Genomic DNA, 19,061 nt, shown 5'->3' on the forward strand with positions numbered 1-19,061 from the left:
ATTTCAATTTAGGCTCGAAATTACTTGTTTTTTATGCATTCCAGGAAGTAACTGCAGGCACAAAACGTTTATTCATTTATTTTATTTAAGGAATGAATATGTATTATGTGCACATAAAACTGTCCATACCAAGTGTAGATACAATAATAAAAAAATAATAATGATGATAATAGTAAAGAAAAAGTAGGGGAGGTTGGGGACAGTTGCAATAAGGAAAAGATGTAACAGCTCTTATTCCTCCAATCAGAAACATGTGTGAGAGATGACACTCGTGCACATGTTTTCAGGATGCAAAGAGTGAGCAAGTGGGTTACTAACAGAGGGGTTCCCCACGAACAAAACTCAGTAACTGTTATGTGATCAATAATTCTAAATAAAAAATAATATAATTATTAAAATAAATAATAATATGATATTATTGTACAACAGTATATTTTTTGTATACTATGCATATTAAGACAAGACAAAAAGCAAAACAATAATGAATAAAATGTTTTTTTTTTTTTTTTTTTTACTTGTTGCAACAATCCCTGGTCATGTTGCAATTGTCCCTCAGGGTCGGGGTCACCAGCAACTCCTGAATTTTTCCTTTCAAATAAATACTGTAAAAAAATATTTCATAGGTAATAATGTTTGAATGGTATGGGTATTTAGCAGACAGATGTATGTTTGATATATAGAAATTTGGTTGGCGTAGTCCAAATAGTGGCTGAGTAGCTGAAAAAATGCAAAAAGTGTTGCAACTGTCCCCAGTCCCCCCTAATACAAATTCAGCATAACGTATCATTGGTTTTAAGAAAATGATCAAATACATAATGATTTTTTTGGTAAAATGTTATAGTTGTTGAAAAGTCCAATACCAGTTTGTCAGCTCACCTCTTCTTGAGAATGTGGAATAATATCCCCAGTAATTAAGTTAATTGTATATTGATTAAATAAATAACACAGAAAAAGTAACCAGGGTGCCATTTGTTTCTGATGAAGTTACCACTTTTGCTCCAGATGCACGGCGCAGATAAACGAGCCAATCACAGCGGCTCCAGCAGGAGGGGCTGGCAGCTCTGCTCAGCAGCGCACCACCACAAAGTTGCAGAGCATCTTCGAGTCCCCGCCTGCTCTTTGCTTTCACTTGGTAGTCTGTCGCACCTGCAGCCTGCGTCTCCTCCACATTTCTGCAGTTACTTTTACTTCAGCCTTTTCCACCGTTAACAGTTTACAGCGATCCGCCCGATCACGGTGTGTGTCTGTCGACGCGTTTCAAAGATGCTGGCTTGTACGGAGATGATCACTATGTGCCTGCAGTCGGCCAAACAGAAGCATCTCCGGGCTCAGCAGCAACAGCAGCCGCTGCACAGCGCCGGACAAGGGCTTACCATCTTTCATGATGTGAGTGCATCATCTCTCTTTACTCCGTTTACCACCGAAAACAGAAAAGTGGTGTATGTTTATATTTTCCATCCCTGTTATTAATCGCATGAGTTTTAGGCTCTGGTCATATTTAAGTGTAAAAGTCAAAATACATTAAAACTGTATACAATCATAAAGGCTGTAAAAGACAATACTGATAACAGTGTTGAGTTGTTGTTTAGACTTTTTTCTTTCTAGACAATTCCATAAAGTGAATAAAATAAACGTTTTATATTTTCTTTTATGTAGCCACACTCCTAAAGATGATCCAGTATTTAGCTCTGTGTGTGTGTGTGTGTGTGTGTGTGTGTGTGTGTGTGCATGTGCATGTGTGCGCGCCAGAGGAAAGTAGGAAGAGCTGCAGCTGCTGCCTCTGCATGATAAATTAAGCTCTCACAGTCAGACAGGTTTAGGGACTGCTGGGGGTTCTCCTCTTTTTGTTGCACCCACACATGCTGTACAAACACTTCTGCTCTTTCAAAAGCTTTATGCAACAACACATACCACACACACACACACATATAAATACACGCAAACACACACTCATACCTACCACAATTGGACTTTAAAGGGACAGTTCATCCCAAAATCAGTAATTATATTTAACAACCAAAATTGTTTTGGTGTGAGTTGCTGAGTGTTGGAGATATCGGCCATGCTGGATACCAATTGTCTTGTAGCCAGCACATTTGATTTTTCAGCAGTGGTGTGCTGGGGAGGCGGAGTCAAGGCTATGGAGCTGCACATACTCAGTAAATTGGTGAGAAAGTGGTTGGTCTGCAGCTGAACAGTCTGGAGGCGGTGGTGGAGAGGAGTACAAGGGACAAGATGAACAACATCCAAAAACCCTCCCCATTCTCTCTATGAGGAGCCGTGGCAGAGGGGGAGCACCTTCAGCCAGAGGCTTACTCTCCTCCTACAGCCTTCAGGTTGTACAACAGTGCCTGAACTACCCGACCCCCCACCTCTCTCTAATTAGTATTCTCTACTGATTGTGCAGCATTTTGCATTTTTGTCCAAGTATTTATTTATTTATTGTTGTTGGTGACACGGAATCATGTATATCTCTGCTGCTGTGACACAATTAATTTTCTCCTGTGGGATCAATAAAGTGTTGAAGATATCGACTCGATTGGAGAAGTCAGCCTTATCTCCAATATAGTGGAACTAGAAGGCACTGAGCTTGTGGTGCTCAAAGCACCAAAAAATACATTTGAAAAACTTAAAAGCAATGTCTCTTCCCAGAGGTCATGACCTGGTTACTCAAGATAATCCACAGACCTTATTATGAGTAGTTTAATGGAGGAACTATTTTCCCTCTGGCGAGCTACACCTGCCATCCGTATCACTGTGCAGAAAGAAGTGTGAATCTGCTATCTCACCTAGCACCACTGAGCTAGCTAATTATACAGCTCAGCCAAGGATGATGCCATTATGTTTACATCTCTCATTGTCACGTCCGTGGGTACATTCACACCTTCTTCTGTGCAGTGATAGTTGGTGGATGTAGTTTAGTAGAAAGAAAGAAAAATGCACATGAAACTGCTCACGAGGTCTGTGGATTATGTTGAGTAACTAGGTTGTGATTTCTGGAAACAGACATTGATGTTGAGTTTTAAAATATATTTTTTGGTGCTTCAAACACCGCAAGCTGAGTGCCATCTAGTTCCATTATATTTGAGATAAGGCAGACACTCGGCAGCTCACACCAAAACAATCTAAATTGATAAATAACACTACAGGCAAGAGAATAAATGTGGACTTTTTATTCTCTTTAAACCAATATTAGCTGTCATCTAATGGAGCTGCAACACTGCAGCAGAAACTGTCCATCAACTCAGTAATTATCCATCCATCACAAACTGTCATGTTCCGGGTTAGTAGGCCAATGATGTGTCCAAATCTGAGCTCTCACTAACTGACATCTTTCTGTCTACTCTGTCATTCATGCAGTCCACAGGCAGCCTTGTCTAAATAAGGACACATTACTCACATTTGGCAGAATTGTCACCGTATCCAAGCAGACTGTGAGCAGGGTGCAGCACAGAAGTGCATCTACATTCAGTCCTCAACCTTGAGATTCTTTCTGTTGATTGAGGACAAACACACTAACAGGAACACTCTGCATGATGCTTCCGGCTCAAAAACATAATTGTGTTTAAATTGGCTAAAACAGCCTGTGTCAGAGATAATGGTGTCTAGAAAATACTAAATACTCTAAAGCTAGACAAGGGCATGCTGTCTTGGTTTATATTGCCATGCTTGTTTGTTTTTTTCTCTCTTCACCTCATTATTTTTTGTCTCTCTATGTAAAGGAGAAACAATGTGCTGACATTGGAAATCGCACTTCTGCCTGTTGGTTCCCCAATTATTCCAGCTGATAATAGATTTGTATTTTAAACAGGAAGAGCTTTCTTTTTTATGCAGTCATATTTCCACCAGTCCTTACAGTGTGAAGTTGGCTCAAGTCAGCTAGTAATTTACTAAGGCCCAAAGCAAGCACAAATATATTGTGCATGGATTCAAAGTCATAAAGCAGATCAATGGTGATTGATTTGCAGAGATCATTTCAGTGGATGAACTTTTTTATTGAATTGGCACACATTCATTTTCAATACTGGGGATTACAAAATTACAATTATGAAATACCTGGGAATATAAATTAAAATGAAAAAGTATTTCTTTTTTTGGTAATGATAGGGTATATTTATTTTAACTTGCCCCCCGATTGTAAATGCAGCAGACAGAGAGATCAGTACATCAGTAGTGAGTCGATATTGAGTCCTTTTCACATGTTAATGAGTCAGTCAGTAATATCAGAGATGGAGAGTATTTGACTCACATTACCAGAGTGAGAGACAAAGCAATGCCTAAAAACAATTTACTATTAACAATTCTTGTGATGGTTGTTGGAGGCAAACTTTGGTTGATTTCAGGTTTTGCCGGTCAGTTGTACGAGCTTAAACTGGTTTGATTTCATGCAAAATGACTGAACTGACATTCTGGCAAATCTAAAAGAAGTGTACATCAGCAGCCTGTGCAGATGACGTCACAGCATCAAATCCAACTTATATAACATTAGTGATACGACAACACGACTATCATAGTATTAAGTTTATTTGTAAACAGACTAAGGGATCCTTAGTGTCTGGCCATGCACTATGTACGGCAGAGCAATTTGCTGCATGGCACACGTTATGTTTGTTTACTGGGGAGTTCATGTGTTTTTTGGGGTGACGAGACGAGATGAGACGTGGCAGCGTAGTCTCAAAGGATTGGTCCAGTTTTTGGCTTAATATCAAACCTTTTTTTGCACTGGCTCAACCTGCCTGACTAGATGCACTAGATAGGGTCAGTATTTAATAACCAGGGGATGAGAACACATTGGCTCTACCCTAGCTGGAGGTGGCTCTATCAGCCACATTGTTGCTGCTTTTCTTATGTCTTTATTTTGTGTATCTTGTGGTTTTGCATTTCTGACACTTGCCCGATCACCAGCACTCTCTTATTTTCTCTCTCTCACATCGCTGTCCTCTCTCTCCATATGCTCATCGTTTCTTCCCCATGCTCCTCTTGCTTTGCTGCTTTTGAGCTCAAGAAAAAAAAATTGGCATGTGAGGAAACAGAAAGATATATACTGTAAATCTCAGTGAACCACTAAGCCTCTCTGAGAGAAATGGCAAGAGGAAATATAGCATGTAGTACCTACTCAATAAAATATTATCATGAGCTCTGGTTTCCTCTTTCTCAAACACATCTAAAGCTCTGCACAAAGCAGTGTCAGCAGAGCCTGAGAGAGCCCACTGTCTTAACACCTGCCACCGTGACATCAGAACAGCAGCGCTCCGGGAAGCAGGTCTGACCTTTTGTGGGCTTGCTGTAAATGATGCATTATCGTCTCCTGACACCCAAGAGCTCAAAGACAACAGCAAACAACAAACAAGTTTCAATGTACTGTAACTGTTTTCACAGAATAGAGCAGGAGGTGGAAAAATGCAGCTTAGATGTGGTATAAAAGGGGAAAGAAAGACTGCTGACTGAAACGGGAAAAGGATTTTACTGTGCTATACAGAAGCTAAACGCAAGAATGTCTTATATCTGCAGGTAGAATATGAATTTCAGATCCATGTAATGAATACGGAGGGCTGCTGGGTCAGAATGTCCTCACTGCATGCTATTAAAAGCAGCGTTTCACTTTATCAAATAACACCGATGCTAATGTGCGGATGAATCAAAAAGTCAAAAGTAATGAGTGTCGTGAAGTGGTTTGAAATGGCTGAGATCTCGTCATTAGTCAGGACTGAAGTAGAGAGACAGACAGTGACAGGCAGAGGGCAGAGGTGCAGACCCTGAGCTTGCTGACCTATGGAAAGTGAAAGTGGTGGGTCGGTTTTGTTGTTATTAATAAAGTGTAGATCGAAGCTGACAAGCATGTCAGTCCTGACCACGACCTAACAATGCAAACAACTGATTGGAGGAGTGGAGGAGAATCGATATGATAGAACAGATCACCCGTCTTCATTTTAAATGCTGCTTTGCAATGATGACGTTGGATTTATTCATGTAGGAGTTGTATTTTGTGCCTCTGCATAATAACCGAGCTGCTTGTGGAAATACATTCTTTAAGATGATATGGTGCCAGCGTTGTATTTGAATTGTAGAAATTTGCAGTTGTCGTGGTCTTAATAAGCTGCTGGTTTAAGAAATATTGTGTTTGCTGGATGAATAAAAATCATGGCATGTAAATTATACTGAAGCAGGAGCCGCTGTGCCTGCAGTTACTTTTCTTAGTGCTGTTATCTTGAGATCGCAAGGTAATTATTTTGTTATCTTGAGAAACAAGCTTTGTTGTTTCAAGATAATGAGATAATCAACACGTTATCACAGAAAACAAAAGGTTGTTTCCTCTTATTAGGCGAGATTAGGGGTGCTGTGCCAGCATGCATAGATGGTGTCTTGACAACTGTAGCAACTGATTAAAGCTGAAAATGTCAAATCAAGGAGTGCCCATTGTTGATCTCTGCACTGACATTGGATGTCAGTCTTGGTTAATTTTGCTTTTGATAGCATGACACCTGTTAACCAGTAACTAACCGTTTAATTATAAGAAAAAAATGCAATTGGTGTGAAATCCAAGAGCCCTTTTCTTTTAAGCCTGTGCTCCATTGACTCAGTGTTATTTCTAGCAGCGCATTTCAAAGTGCTGGCCATTTAGAAAGAGTGAAATTTGAATGTTTCAGTGTCTTTATCCGCATTAATATGCGGAAACATTGTGCCTATTTCCCAGCCCCCAGCTAACCTGTTAGCCTTGGCCACTCTGTACTGCACACCGCTAATATGGAGTAGGGGCTAGCTAACAGGCGGTGCCGCTCCGCTAGCTCGTTGCAGCAGAAACATGGTGGCTACCTTCTGGCATAAGCCCTGGTAGCCTCGGTGAGTAAATGGCCTCATTTTGAGCTGCAAAACCCCTTTAGCACTGTTAACTATGTTAGCAACACTAGCCATGCTAATGGCACTAACAGAGCTGGTTAATGCTGGTGAATGTTAGCTCCCACCAGATCTGGGTGGTGCGCCGTGCAGTAAACTGTAGAGTAGTATAATCTACACACCAACATGTGTTACCGGTCAAAAATATTTTTGGCAGTTAACGGTGAACCACCAAGGATAATTTTCAACAGATCCTCATCAAACTGTACTTCACTCAAGGTTAAACTTTCTTCCCGACAGTCATGACAGTGATCTTGAGGGCTGAAAGCAGGTATGATCAAATGACTGTTTGGCCTTTTGTTTTCTCAAGAGTCAAGATAAGTCAAGAGAAAATGCACTTTGTTATCTTGAGATAACAGAATAAATAACCTGTGATCTTGAGATAATGGCATTAAGAAAAAAATGTTGTAAGCCTGACAATTCTTGGCTTCCATAAAATTGTAACACAGGTTCAAAGTAACTGCAGCAGTTTAAAAACTACAGTTTAAGATACAGATTTATAAATATTGACTTAGTTTTCATAATTCAAATTTCAGCTATTTGAAACAACTCTGTGTGCACACAGGGTTGTTCTATCCTTTTACTTTCAGAGTTTTGTTAATTTTTTTGTTGCTATGGGATTACAGGGACCCCAGTCACCAGCGATTTACAATGGAGCAGGTTTTCCTCAGTCGAGCCCAATTATCTTAACCACATATTGGACATGAAAACAAAGGTGCTCGTTAAAACTATCACCAAATCTGTCAATTTAAACATCTCTTTAATTTTCAAGAGCTACTTAAAATTACCTCCACTTTGTTCCACTGTACATCAGTTGTGCATGCAACTTAATTTGACTGGATGATTACAATGGTCGGCATTTTGGGGGCACTAACCTTCATTTTCAGTCTAGATAAGTGGTTTAGTGATTACGGTTACACTGGGGACTTATTTAAAACCTGTCTCATTATTTGTGCGGTTGTCCAGTGAAGTCTGTTTCTCAGATCCTGCTTCAGTCCCACTGTGAGTGAAAATAACATATTGAAGTGATGAACAAAACAGAAACTCTTTATATCTGCATGTCTTCTAAAATCACGTTGTGTTGTTCTGACAGGAGCTTTCCTTTGTTGATTGGAAGACATCCCCTTGTTTTCAAGGCTGCCTACAGCTGATTCATAGCCCTCATATGGTCAGCCATAAGCCATATTTTATGGCCTTGTGTCTTGATGTCAGCCAACAAACTGCTTTCCCCATGTTAGTCATTCATCCGTACTGAAACCATTCTGTTGTTGATTTCAGCTGATCTGTGTCAAGCTTATTATCATCTGCCTTCAAGCAAGGCTGTGTTGTAGAGTTGCTGTCATTGGTGGTTGTGAATTTTTAAACCTCTGTAAATAGTAGACTTTTTGTCATCTGACATCCTGTAGGATCAAGGGGGATATCAAACACATTGTCATCCCAAGTTGTCAAATATTGCCACTTTGTCAGTGGATTTTTGCATCCACGTATTATGCTTTAGGTATCCTCCTGCGTCTGCTGTTGACGTTCAGGATACTGCAACCAATGCTGGAATGTCAACAAAAGCACATGATTAGGATAACGCAACAAAGGAAGAAGTTAGGTTTGGGCAACAAAAGCTGGTGGTTAGGTTTACAAAATCATGGTTTGGCCCCATATTCACACAGAAAGCCAACACTGAGTTCCTGGTTGCAAGTCTGGGGTTTGTTGGACCCATCTGCCACACCTTTAGCCCGCCATATATGCTCCTTCCACTTCCTTATATTGACCAATTACCAGCTGCGTTTCAACTTGATGCCATACAGTGGTGTATCATACGGCCATGACAGGTTCCGTCTGGCAGCATATCATACTGCTGAAAAATCACTGAAAAAGCACCAGCATTTGATGACTTCAGAGCGAGAACTGGCTGGATATATTAACAGATATAGAATATTACATGATAAGTATGTTTTCTTTCTTGTATAATCACCTGAAATAAGAATCGTTGTATTTTCCTTACCTCAGAATAATCTGTTTATATACATGGAGTCTTTTTCCACAGAGTTGGATATATTGCATCTCCACATTTCTACAGTAGCCCAGATTGGATGAACCAAACAGTATCTCTAAATTATTTTTGCATCAGCCACCATAGTCAGCAGCCCCTCCACAGCAGGCCAGACAGCTTCAAAAAAACACTGATTCTCAACATGAAAGTGCTTTATTCAGTGTTTTTATAAATTTAAGTCCCCTGGTCCATTTGTTTTGAAGAGGAAGATTATTTGTATAATTTGGCCCCTGAACAATGAACGCTGAAGAATCCTAACTGGGAATTCACGTTTGGCACAGGAGAGAAATTTCAGCCGGTGTTAATCTGCAATCTGCACCACTAGATGCCACTAAATCCTACACATAGTTCTTTTACACATAGTTTTTGAGGTGCTAGTTTTATGATAATGCGTAATTTATCTCTTACTCATGTAGAAACATCCTCATCATAGTTGCTACTATAATAAATACAACTGACTTCAGTGTTGCAGCCTCCCCCGCTAATCATAAGCCATCTTAGTGTGCGCCAGAAACCCCCAGTGGGGATAGAGTGAAAGGACAACTGTTCAGTGATATTTGTATTTATACATCAACAAATGAAACAGCAAAAGAGCAAATAGCAAATTGATGTGATTACAAGTTAAATTAATGGTTCATGGATCAAAATTACAGCAGATGGCAGCAGGAAAAGCTCGAGTGTTTCACTGCACACTTTAACTTGTCATTGTAGGGAAAGCACAGGTGTAATTAATAACAATGACGATGGCTTTGATCAAGTGCAGCAGTAAATGAGCCAGCATAATAGAAAGTCACCATACTGTAATTGTTAATGTAATTCATTGCACCCGTGCTCTTCCCTCTATGACATGTTAAAATGCAGTGAAAAAGGTCTGTTGAATCGTGTTTGGGTAAGGCTCGGAGGTGTTGTGTTACATCTTGCAGTAGCAACCACTTGCCAGTGAATACAGTAAGCTGCAACAGAAGCAGATTGTAGCTGCAGCAGTGATTGATGCTTTGAGTGAACCTCTTAAATAGACCACTCCACTCAGCCGGCCTCATGTTCCTGCTTAATTCTGCACTATTGATGAGCTTCAGCTTGTAGACATTGCTCTTCTGTTAATTGTTAATTTGGAATTCCTTCCAAATCTTTGGTGGCAACTTCCCTGCCACATTAAAATGTTCAGTATAATCAACGAATTACTCACTTACACAAAATAAGACACTTGCAATTTTACCATTAAACCCAACTTGACAAATTCAAATCAAACCAAACACATCATTCAAACAAAACAACACTGTAAAACATTTTTTAAAAAAAACAACAAAAAACATTTTAATTAATTTGCACATCCCGACTACAAAGAATAAATATTTTGTGTTCAGTATTTACATCTACAGCCTCTCGAAAATAACTATGAAATTAATACAGTTTGTCTGCGTGGGTAGAATATGATTTTAAATTTCTATGACTGATCCAAGATAACAAATATTTAGCTTCTTTGCTATTCTTAGACTTCTCGTGAAATTACTGTTTTACAGCTGACACATAATAACAATTGGCATTCAACCTAACATGACTCACTCATATATATGTACATATTTAAAATTGCGTGAGTCATAGGGATTAATGGGGGAGGAAGACATGAATCAGACTAGTTATCCATTGATGTACATAAAATGTGACAATTAGATGCTACATTAGTGTGCAGATCACAGTAACATTAGCCATAAAAGAAAGACAAAAGAATATTTTCCATGATAGCTGAGCTGTTTCTTACAGTTTGTAGGTGATTTGACCTGCTTGTTTTAGATTTGTGATTTGCCAGTTTCCTTTGGTATATCTAGCACTCCACATTTTGGGTATCGTCTTTGCAAATTTTGCAACTATTCCAAAGAACTGACTTGCTAGCGTACCTATAAGCCTGTCATGTGTGGTTAAAACATTTTCAGTAGTGCTTGACTGATGTTAGCTTGGAGTTAGGCAAAGTCACAGAACTGTCAATTAAGTATTTAATGTCCTTGTCTGAGAAGAACAAAAAATAATTCATGTTGCTGCATAATAAATAATGTTGGAATACTCGTTGATAATTTATGGGATATTTGGAATTGTTACTATAAGACGTTTCCAATGTCCTTTCCCTGAATTTCATCCAACCACACAAGTTGGTTACGATGACAAACTGCCGTCCGATCAAGACCCTGGGGAGGATGATGAACTTGCCGATAAACCTTACTGAGACGGTTTCTGACTGTTTAAAATTCTTTGATTGTGCAAACCAGTTGTTTCATCAGCTGTCTGGGTGGCTGGTCTCAGACAATCTTGCAGGCAGCTTTTGGTGGTGAAATGAACATTCAGCTTGGGACATTTAAGACAATGTGTTGTGCGATAATACTGTACATTTTAGAGTAGCCTTTAATAGTGACTTTCCCATGACACACCTATGTTGTTTAATCAGCATCTTGATTTGCCACACCTGTCAGGTGGATGGATTATTTTGGAAAAGGAAAGGTGCTTACAAACAAGGATTTTAACCAGACCAATATCTGAAAGAAATATATCTACTGAATGCATGAAAAAGACATTCTTGTAAGTCATTTGTAATCACTGCCATCATTCTTAATAAACCTTATTGCAAGAGCCCCTTTGGCTAGAGGTAATAACTTCCTTGTCTCCCCTCTTTTTTTTTCAGATTTTCCGCCGAGCAGACAAAAATGGTGAGTAAATACTACATAATACCATGATGAATAATTTGTCACAATGCATGCTTTCCGTTTCCCCACATTCCTCCACTTGTTATTATGCCTAAGACAATCTGGGCGGAGAAATAAAGGATTTGCATGAATGGCTCTTCAAGTGAAGCTTATTTTCTCCTCATGCACCACCAAGTTTCTCCGCCTAATTAAAACTGATGCTAAGATGCTGGATTATAGCCACGACTGGAAGAATGTGTCACACAAAATAAAGCACCTCTCTGTCAGTGTCGACACAGATGACTGGGTGCTGTTTACAAATGATTGTGAGTCATGTTAACACAGGCTGAGTCAAGTTTTTTTTTTTTTTTAGCAGTGAATCTTTAATTATATGGCTTAATGAGCGAGTGCTAACAAGGTAACTCCTCATAAACACACATGCACCCATGCTGGCAGGTATGTCTTTTAGTTATTTCACACATTTTTCTTAAGTTCATGTGTGGCCAGCGCTAATATTTAGCACCTTAACTGTGAGCAATGGCATCTATGGGCTGTGCAACTTTGGTTTTCTATCCAAAACAGTGATCCCACATCGCACTAAAAGTCACATCCAATTTCAGTCTCAGTCACAATTCTGACAGTGTCAGAAAATAAGGACCAAAATCTTACCATGTTACTGCTGCTATGATGATGCCTACAAACTAATCAGGATATGAAATTACAAAAAATGCATTGCCTGTAGATATCAAACTGCTGCATATACACTGTAAAAATTGATCATTTGTTTTAGCTTGCAAAAGTTAGTGCCTAGCCTGCCTTAATTTTTTAAGTTGGCTGTCATCTCAAATTCAGTCTAATTAAAGTTTTAAGGCAGCCTGGACACTAATTTTTAAAGTTAAAGCAAATTTATTTATTATTATATTACAGTATATGGATGGTCCATAGATGGTATATACAGACAGGTGATAAATAAAGGAAAAACCTGCATAAATGAGTGGAGAAACATAACAAACACAGATGTTTCCATACAGGTACACTGCATGGTCCAATTAAAATTAACATCCAATCATTCTCTGTGGCATGAGGGATTAGTAAACGGGCCTACCGGACACAGGCACAGGGGCCCAAAGCGCCAGGGCTCACCCTGGCCTTTACCTGACACACAATTTCACAATTTACACACACTGACCAGGAGGAGGCTCAAAATGACCATGAAGTCATGGAGGGGACTGAGAGAGACAAAAAAAAAAATACTACAAAGAGAGACAAAACAACTAGAGAGAAGGAAAACATTTCAGCAAAGAGACACAAAACCATAAAAGGATGCCCAACAAGATGTAAAACAACAACATAAAAAGAGCCAAAGTCTGTGTCTTGCTTCTATGTAGGAGAGGTGATGGCCTTTTGCATATCTGTGCCCAGGGGCCCATTGTTTTATAATCTACCCATGGCTCTCTGACCTGTATAAAATGCTGACCACGTCCAGTTGATTCTGATTTTGTCACAAGTTGCCAAGAGGAAAAGATCTAAGTGACTTTGAAAGAGGGTTCATTGTTGGGGCACGGATGGCAGGAGCTTTAGTCACAAAGACAGCTCTAGTGTTTTAACAGAAACAGTAAAATGACCTCTTCATTTAGATCTTTTAGAAAGATGTTCTCTATCGGAAACTGATGACAGTGATGCTTGTGCATTAGTCGTTAGTGCGATATAAAGAAAACCAGAAGTCCAACTCTTGCGCAGGTGACTGAGAATGTCAACGTGATTGGAATATGTCAGCAAAAACGGTCTGGAAACAATAACACGGAGAGGGATATTATAGTAGGGATGCAGTACATCATTTCCTCATAATAAAGATGAATGCATACTTGGGAGATCAGTGGTACAGGGACCATAAACACTGGTCTACAGAGATGATAAAAACATCCTTTATCATATTGTCCAGTAGAGGGCAAGTGCATGTGTGGCATATATCAGGGGTCAACAGGCCTGAATCTAGTGGCTTTGTAATGCTGTGGGGGAGAATATTTAGCTGGCATGGTCTGGGTCCGCTTGTCCACTTGTCCCCTTAAGACCTAGACACTCCAAACAGTCATCAGGCCGACTATTGTGTCACCTCACCTCATCTGTGTCTCGGCCAAAAAGTTTCACTTGAACAGACCGCTAAAATTTGGCATGTATGTTCTGTGCCTGCGTGAGAGGAAATAACTCTTTATACCAGCAGGCAGTTGTAGGCTGTATTTGCCTTTCAAAAAGGGAAACCAGAAGACTGTCAGGAGAGATTAAAGATGCTGGTTAACCAGTGACTAACATGACAGCACAACCCAATATTGACAAAACTTAAGATATTTACTGTAACACGGCAATGCTGATCCTGCATAAGACCCCATTAGCCAAAAAAATACCCCTTACCAAATGTAACAATTGTGTTTTGATCTCACAGCCTCTTGACTTCAATTGTAGTCGTTTGGACTGAGCTGAACTGCCAGTCAGAGTGATTTAATCTACCGATGGGGCTCCACTGTCACCAACACAGATTCGTAATGCTGAATCTGTGGATAAAAGCCAGCAAGTGCTAATTAGTGCCAACGGTGCAGGATACACCGCCAGAACTAGGCCAACAGATGCTTATAGATGGCACAACACTGACCCACAACTGCTATCAGCTCGGTGTGTCAGGGCCCTCAGTGAGGGGTCACTGCAAATCAATACAGCATTGTTCTGAGTGATCACCTTTAAAGTATGATGAAATATTTCTGTCCTGCTGGGAGCGGCCTCGTCCAGAATGACAGTGTCTCCATCCATAGGGCACGAGGGGTCTCTGAATGGTTTGATGAGTATGAAAAGGATCGTATGCTGTGGCCTTCACAGTCACCAGATCTCAATCCAATTGAACATCTATGGGAGATTTTGGACGGACTTATTAGACATCACCAAATGAGGAAATAAATTATTTATGTCTTTAGATTTGTAAGTTATGCCAAACAAACTGTAGAAGAATCACAGGGGCTCAAAGATGGTTTGTTGAAGTAATGATTTATCTCAATACCCTGGGGTTACTCTACTACCCACGATTGCTACTATATATCATCAGTCTGCAATGTTGAATTCATTCTGGGAGATGTATTATGATTGAAGTGCTTTTTCTGTGGTACCCACTTTTCCTCGAGCTGTCTTATCTAATTTTATTTGAGTGACTGTCTCGCCTGTGCAGATTTTAATAAGCCCCAGGAAAATGACTGAACTTGTTTCATTCAGCTATAGGTTATGCAGAATGTGCTGTTGGATTCATCCTTAATCTCAAAAAGTTTAGCTAATAACGAGGAGCCGTGTCTCTTGTTTGAAGTAGTGTGGTTGAATTGCATCATGGACTAAAACAGTCACTGTGGAAGAAAATTCTTTGTCCTTGTCTCTGTGTAAATGAGATAAATAACTGAAGTTTGTCGTTGTTTTAGACTTTTTCTCTGTTGAAACTATCTTGCTGGGATGGCAAAAAATGATCCCATGTTGAACTCATTTTCGGGACCGTTCATTATATATGCACAATGACCATTTTACCAAACAAACTGTCCACAGCAGCGGTGGCAGCACCAGAATAAAATCAGTAAGTCCTGTGTCCACATAGCGTTTTGCTTTGACAGAAAAGCGGTGACAGGGCGCTGGGGAGTGCTTCATGAAAAAGCGCTTTTTTAAAATGATGATTTGCTTATGGGTTTTGTTTTAATGACAACAATATCTTGACATTAATGTCAGTTATGTAGTTAACACTACACTATGATGACAGAGGGTTAATTACAAAGTTGACAACAAACTGATGACAGTATGGTGATTAAAAACACACCATTCACCAACATACAGTGTCTGCTGGCCGATTTGCTCTCACAAATAGTATTTTCTGTCTTTGTTGTGACAGTAGTAAAAAAACACTGGGTCGCAGAGCTTTTTTCTCTACACACTCTCTCTGCATTAGGAGCAATTGAAAAAAGATGCTCCATGAACACGTGCCCTAACTTGCCACCACAGACGTTTAAGATTTTAAAAATGTACCCGTTATTGTTTGAAAGTTAAAAGAAATCCTGCAGTTAAAAAAAAACTTGGTTTTACACAATCATCACACATTAAAGAGTGCAGAATATATTATTTGTTTTTTGTTTGTGTTTTTTTAATAATTTGTTCAGTGTAAATTTTTAAGCTTATATTTGGTAGTGTTTAGTAACAGTGTGTTCATCGTGCATGATGTGTCAAGGATCATCGAAATTTGAATATGCGATTATTTCTGTTTTTTGTTTTTTTTTATAGTTTCTGGCTATGATAAATGGTGTAATTTTGGCAACTTTTAAAGAATATGTTTTTTTTTCAAAGAGTTGAAGGATCATTTAAAATAGATACAAAATATAACCATCAAAAGTTGAATGTCCCTCCGTAGGCCAAAATAAATAACAAAGTCCCTTCCTAATGCTTAAAAAATTATCTAACATAAATCCCTCGTTTTTTGCACACACCCCCATTCGGATTTTTTTTTAAAAAGTGGAAAAATATATAATCATACAGAATCATATATCATATAGTCATATATCCGAACCACTGCATTATATTACCAACAAACAAGCTTGAATATTCCATGTGCAAAATCTGCCTGATACATCACATATTTATGAAAGATATATTTATGTTTCTGCTTTACTCCTACACGTGAGATTTTACTATCCTCTCTGTAATAATAACTGTCCTCCTTGCCTCAGCTGGTGTTGTGACAAAGAACGCCCTGCCCTAAAAAGATATGTATTTTTGTCTGACAACAGATTATAAAAGGTGCCAAGCACATCAACAGAGAGTGGATATAAACGTGACATTGTTGCACTTACAGAAGATGTAATCATCGTGCCTCCAAACAGCAATTACTGCTCAACAGCTCTTAACCTTCGCCATGATAAGTCTTGTCCGTGATGAATCGTTCTGCGGCTTCCGGCGAAATATATTCACCGCTGGATTTTTATTGTAATGAACTCAGCGAGGAGCGATGAGTGTCGATATAAAAGGAAAACACAAAGAAAATGCACTGCACTACGATCACTGCTCTTTATCTTTCACTAATAAACACCACAGGGAATATACTGAGTATGTCACATCAACAAAATAAAGATGAGGTCCATAGCAGAATGTTAAATTATAAACCAGCATTTTATGTAAAAGAAGCCTGTAGTTGAAATTATTATGTAATACTGAGCATACAGTGTTAGAAATGTCTCATCTTTTCTTTTTTATTGACTGGGTGCTTTCAATTGTATGATATGGTCTTCATCTGCACTTGAAATTTTTTCATGGATCTTTTGACATTCTAGCTCAGTAAATGTTCAATCTGTGGCACTATCATTTTGGAGTTTTTGTTTGTCTTAGCATAAGCTTCACAGCCAATGACTATATGTGATATATGAAGAATAATATATGAATATATGTGTATAATATCTGAAGGTTGTAAAGGTCTGAAGGTTTCCTGCCGTTGTAAAAAGACGAAGGCGAAATATCCTAGATACGGCTGCAGCTTGCGCTTCTGACGTTATTTAGTGCCAAAGTATGCACAATAGTGATCTCTGCTTTATCTAGTTCCCACCCATTAACACATCTGACCAATTGCAAGCAGTGCCATTGATCCTAAGCACACTGACGAGCACACACAGCTGTCAATCATGACATCAAAGCCCCTTTTTATAACATCAAATATCTAATTAAAACCAAACTAATCAGAAGAACAGACAGCAGCATGATTGGGACTACTCAAATAACAGAAATCATCTTTCAGAAAAATGTATATGACTTGTAGTTTGATTTTTCATTTTGGCCATGTCCCATACGATAAAGTGAGAGTTCATGTTTATGTGCTGCAGCCAGCCACCAGGGGCCGATCGAGATGTTTTGGCTCCACTTTTGGGGAGCTGTTGTCCATCTTTATATATAGTCTATGATATGAATAACACATGGCTGCATTACATTTGTACATTATTGTGCTGCAGATACGTTGACACTTGGTTTCAACAATGCTGTGGTTAACATACGACAAGGTGCAAAAAGTACTTGTTTATGGTTAGGAAAAGATCATGTTTCGGTAAAAAACGGCTACTTTTGGTTTATAAAACACCACTGGAAATGCAGCAATGACTTGCTAAAAAACAACTGGCTTTGTTGTTTGTTGGTTCCAAACTGTTCTGCAGCTTGTCAGGCATCTCCCCTCCACCTTCTGATGGCAAAGTCAGCTCATGTACTATCATTAGAAACATCGATATGATACATATGAATAGTATTTGTGGTTTGCAGAAACTTTAAATGCCAATATTTTCTTCTGGTGACTGAGCTGTGCACCGCCCTTTAAAACAGAATTCATGATTTCGTCACATTCTGCCACTCTGTCTCTCCCTCCAGCCACATTCCCACTTCCTCAAACCCATTCAGATGCCCTTTGACTTTCTCCAGTCCCAGTCGCCTCAGTCCCACATTCAGCCATTCCCTCCTGCCCTCCATAACCTCCTTCACTCCAGTCCCATTTACCTGACCTCGACCGCCCACCCCCTCCTCACCTTTTCCCACTTACCCTTATCAGCCCTGCAGGTGCCTGTCCTTTCCCCACCCACTCACTCACCTGCGTCCCATTTCCCCTAATCAGCCCAGTAGAACATATACCAGCTTTTTTCCACCAGTACTGTTTGATTGTCACAGTTGCCATGTGCTTCATGCCGTCCTATAAGACTGTCACCTGAAAACTGTCACTTGAGACTTACACTTACATTTTTCCAAGATACAAATTCAATCGAACTCAGGTCCAGTTTCAGCTATGTTTTGTACTCAAAGCATACGTTTTTAATGGTTTAAGACTGACTCTTACCCATGCACATGAAATCTTGAGGATAATTAGCCATCTTGCATAACCCCAGCTGTCACATCCTAATTGGCAAAATGGTCACAGATCAGCAATCTTGTTTGAATTTCTTTCTTAGTTTATAGCAGCTTCAACTTTAGAACAAACAAAAACAGGTCAATCAGAGGAAAACTACATTTCAAAATTAGCTGGGAAATGTTTGTCTTCCTTATCCAGCGATTCACATTTCTCAAAAATATAAAACACATTTCCCAGCGTGATAGCTGAAGAGATCATGTCCTCTTTTTCTCCTCAGCTTTTAATGAACCTCATTTCTTCTCGCCTGATGTCTGCTCCAGTGTGGAGAAAGAGACCAGTGAGCTTTAGACCATTAGTGGGGTGGAGAATTGAGAAGCAGTAGGATATGCAGTCTAAAAGCAGCACAGAGTCTTAAATCAGGATATGGAATCTAAAAGGCAGCTTATATCACAGCTTTCCTCGCAGATGGCCTGCTGGAACACTAAGTAGAGCATTGATACTAAGAATACCCGAATGTGAAATGGTTTAGGTATACAGTAGTGCATAGGAGTTTGCCATGAAG

General features: G+C 39.4%; 1 protein-coding gene across 1 annotated transcript in view; it reads left to right on the forward strand.

The window, feature by feature from the left end:
• Window positions 1-1,126: 1,126 nt before the first annotated feature.
• necab3 (N-terminal EF-hand calcium binding protein 3) overlaps window positions 1,127-19,061 on the forward strand; it is a 58,916-nt gene continuing 40,981 nt past the window's right edge. The window contains exons 1-2 of the mRNA XM_042505395.1: window positions 1,127-1,386; window positions 11,613-11,637. Coding sequence (XP_042361329.1) covers window positions 1,264-1,386; window positions 11,613-11,637 — 148 coding nt within the window. The 5' untranslated portion in view covers window positions 1,127-1,263. The remainder of the gene's footprint in view (window positions 1,387-11,612; window positions 11,638-19,061) is intronic.

Source organism: Plectropomus leopardus, chromosome 2 (assembly GCF_008729295.1).
Source record: "Plectropomus leopardus isolate mb chromosome 2, YSFRI_Pleo_2.0, whole genome shotgun sequence".
Lineage (NCBI taxonomy): Eukaryota > Metazoa > Chordata > Actinopteri > Perciformes > Serranidae > Plectropomus > Plectropomus leopardus.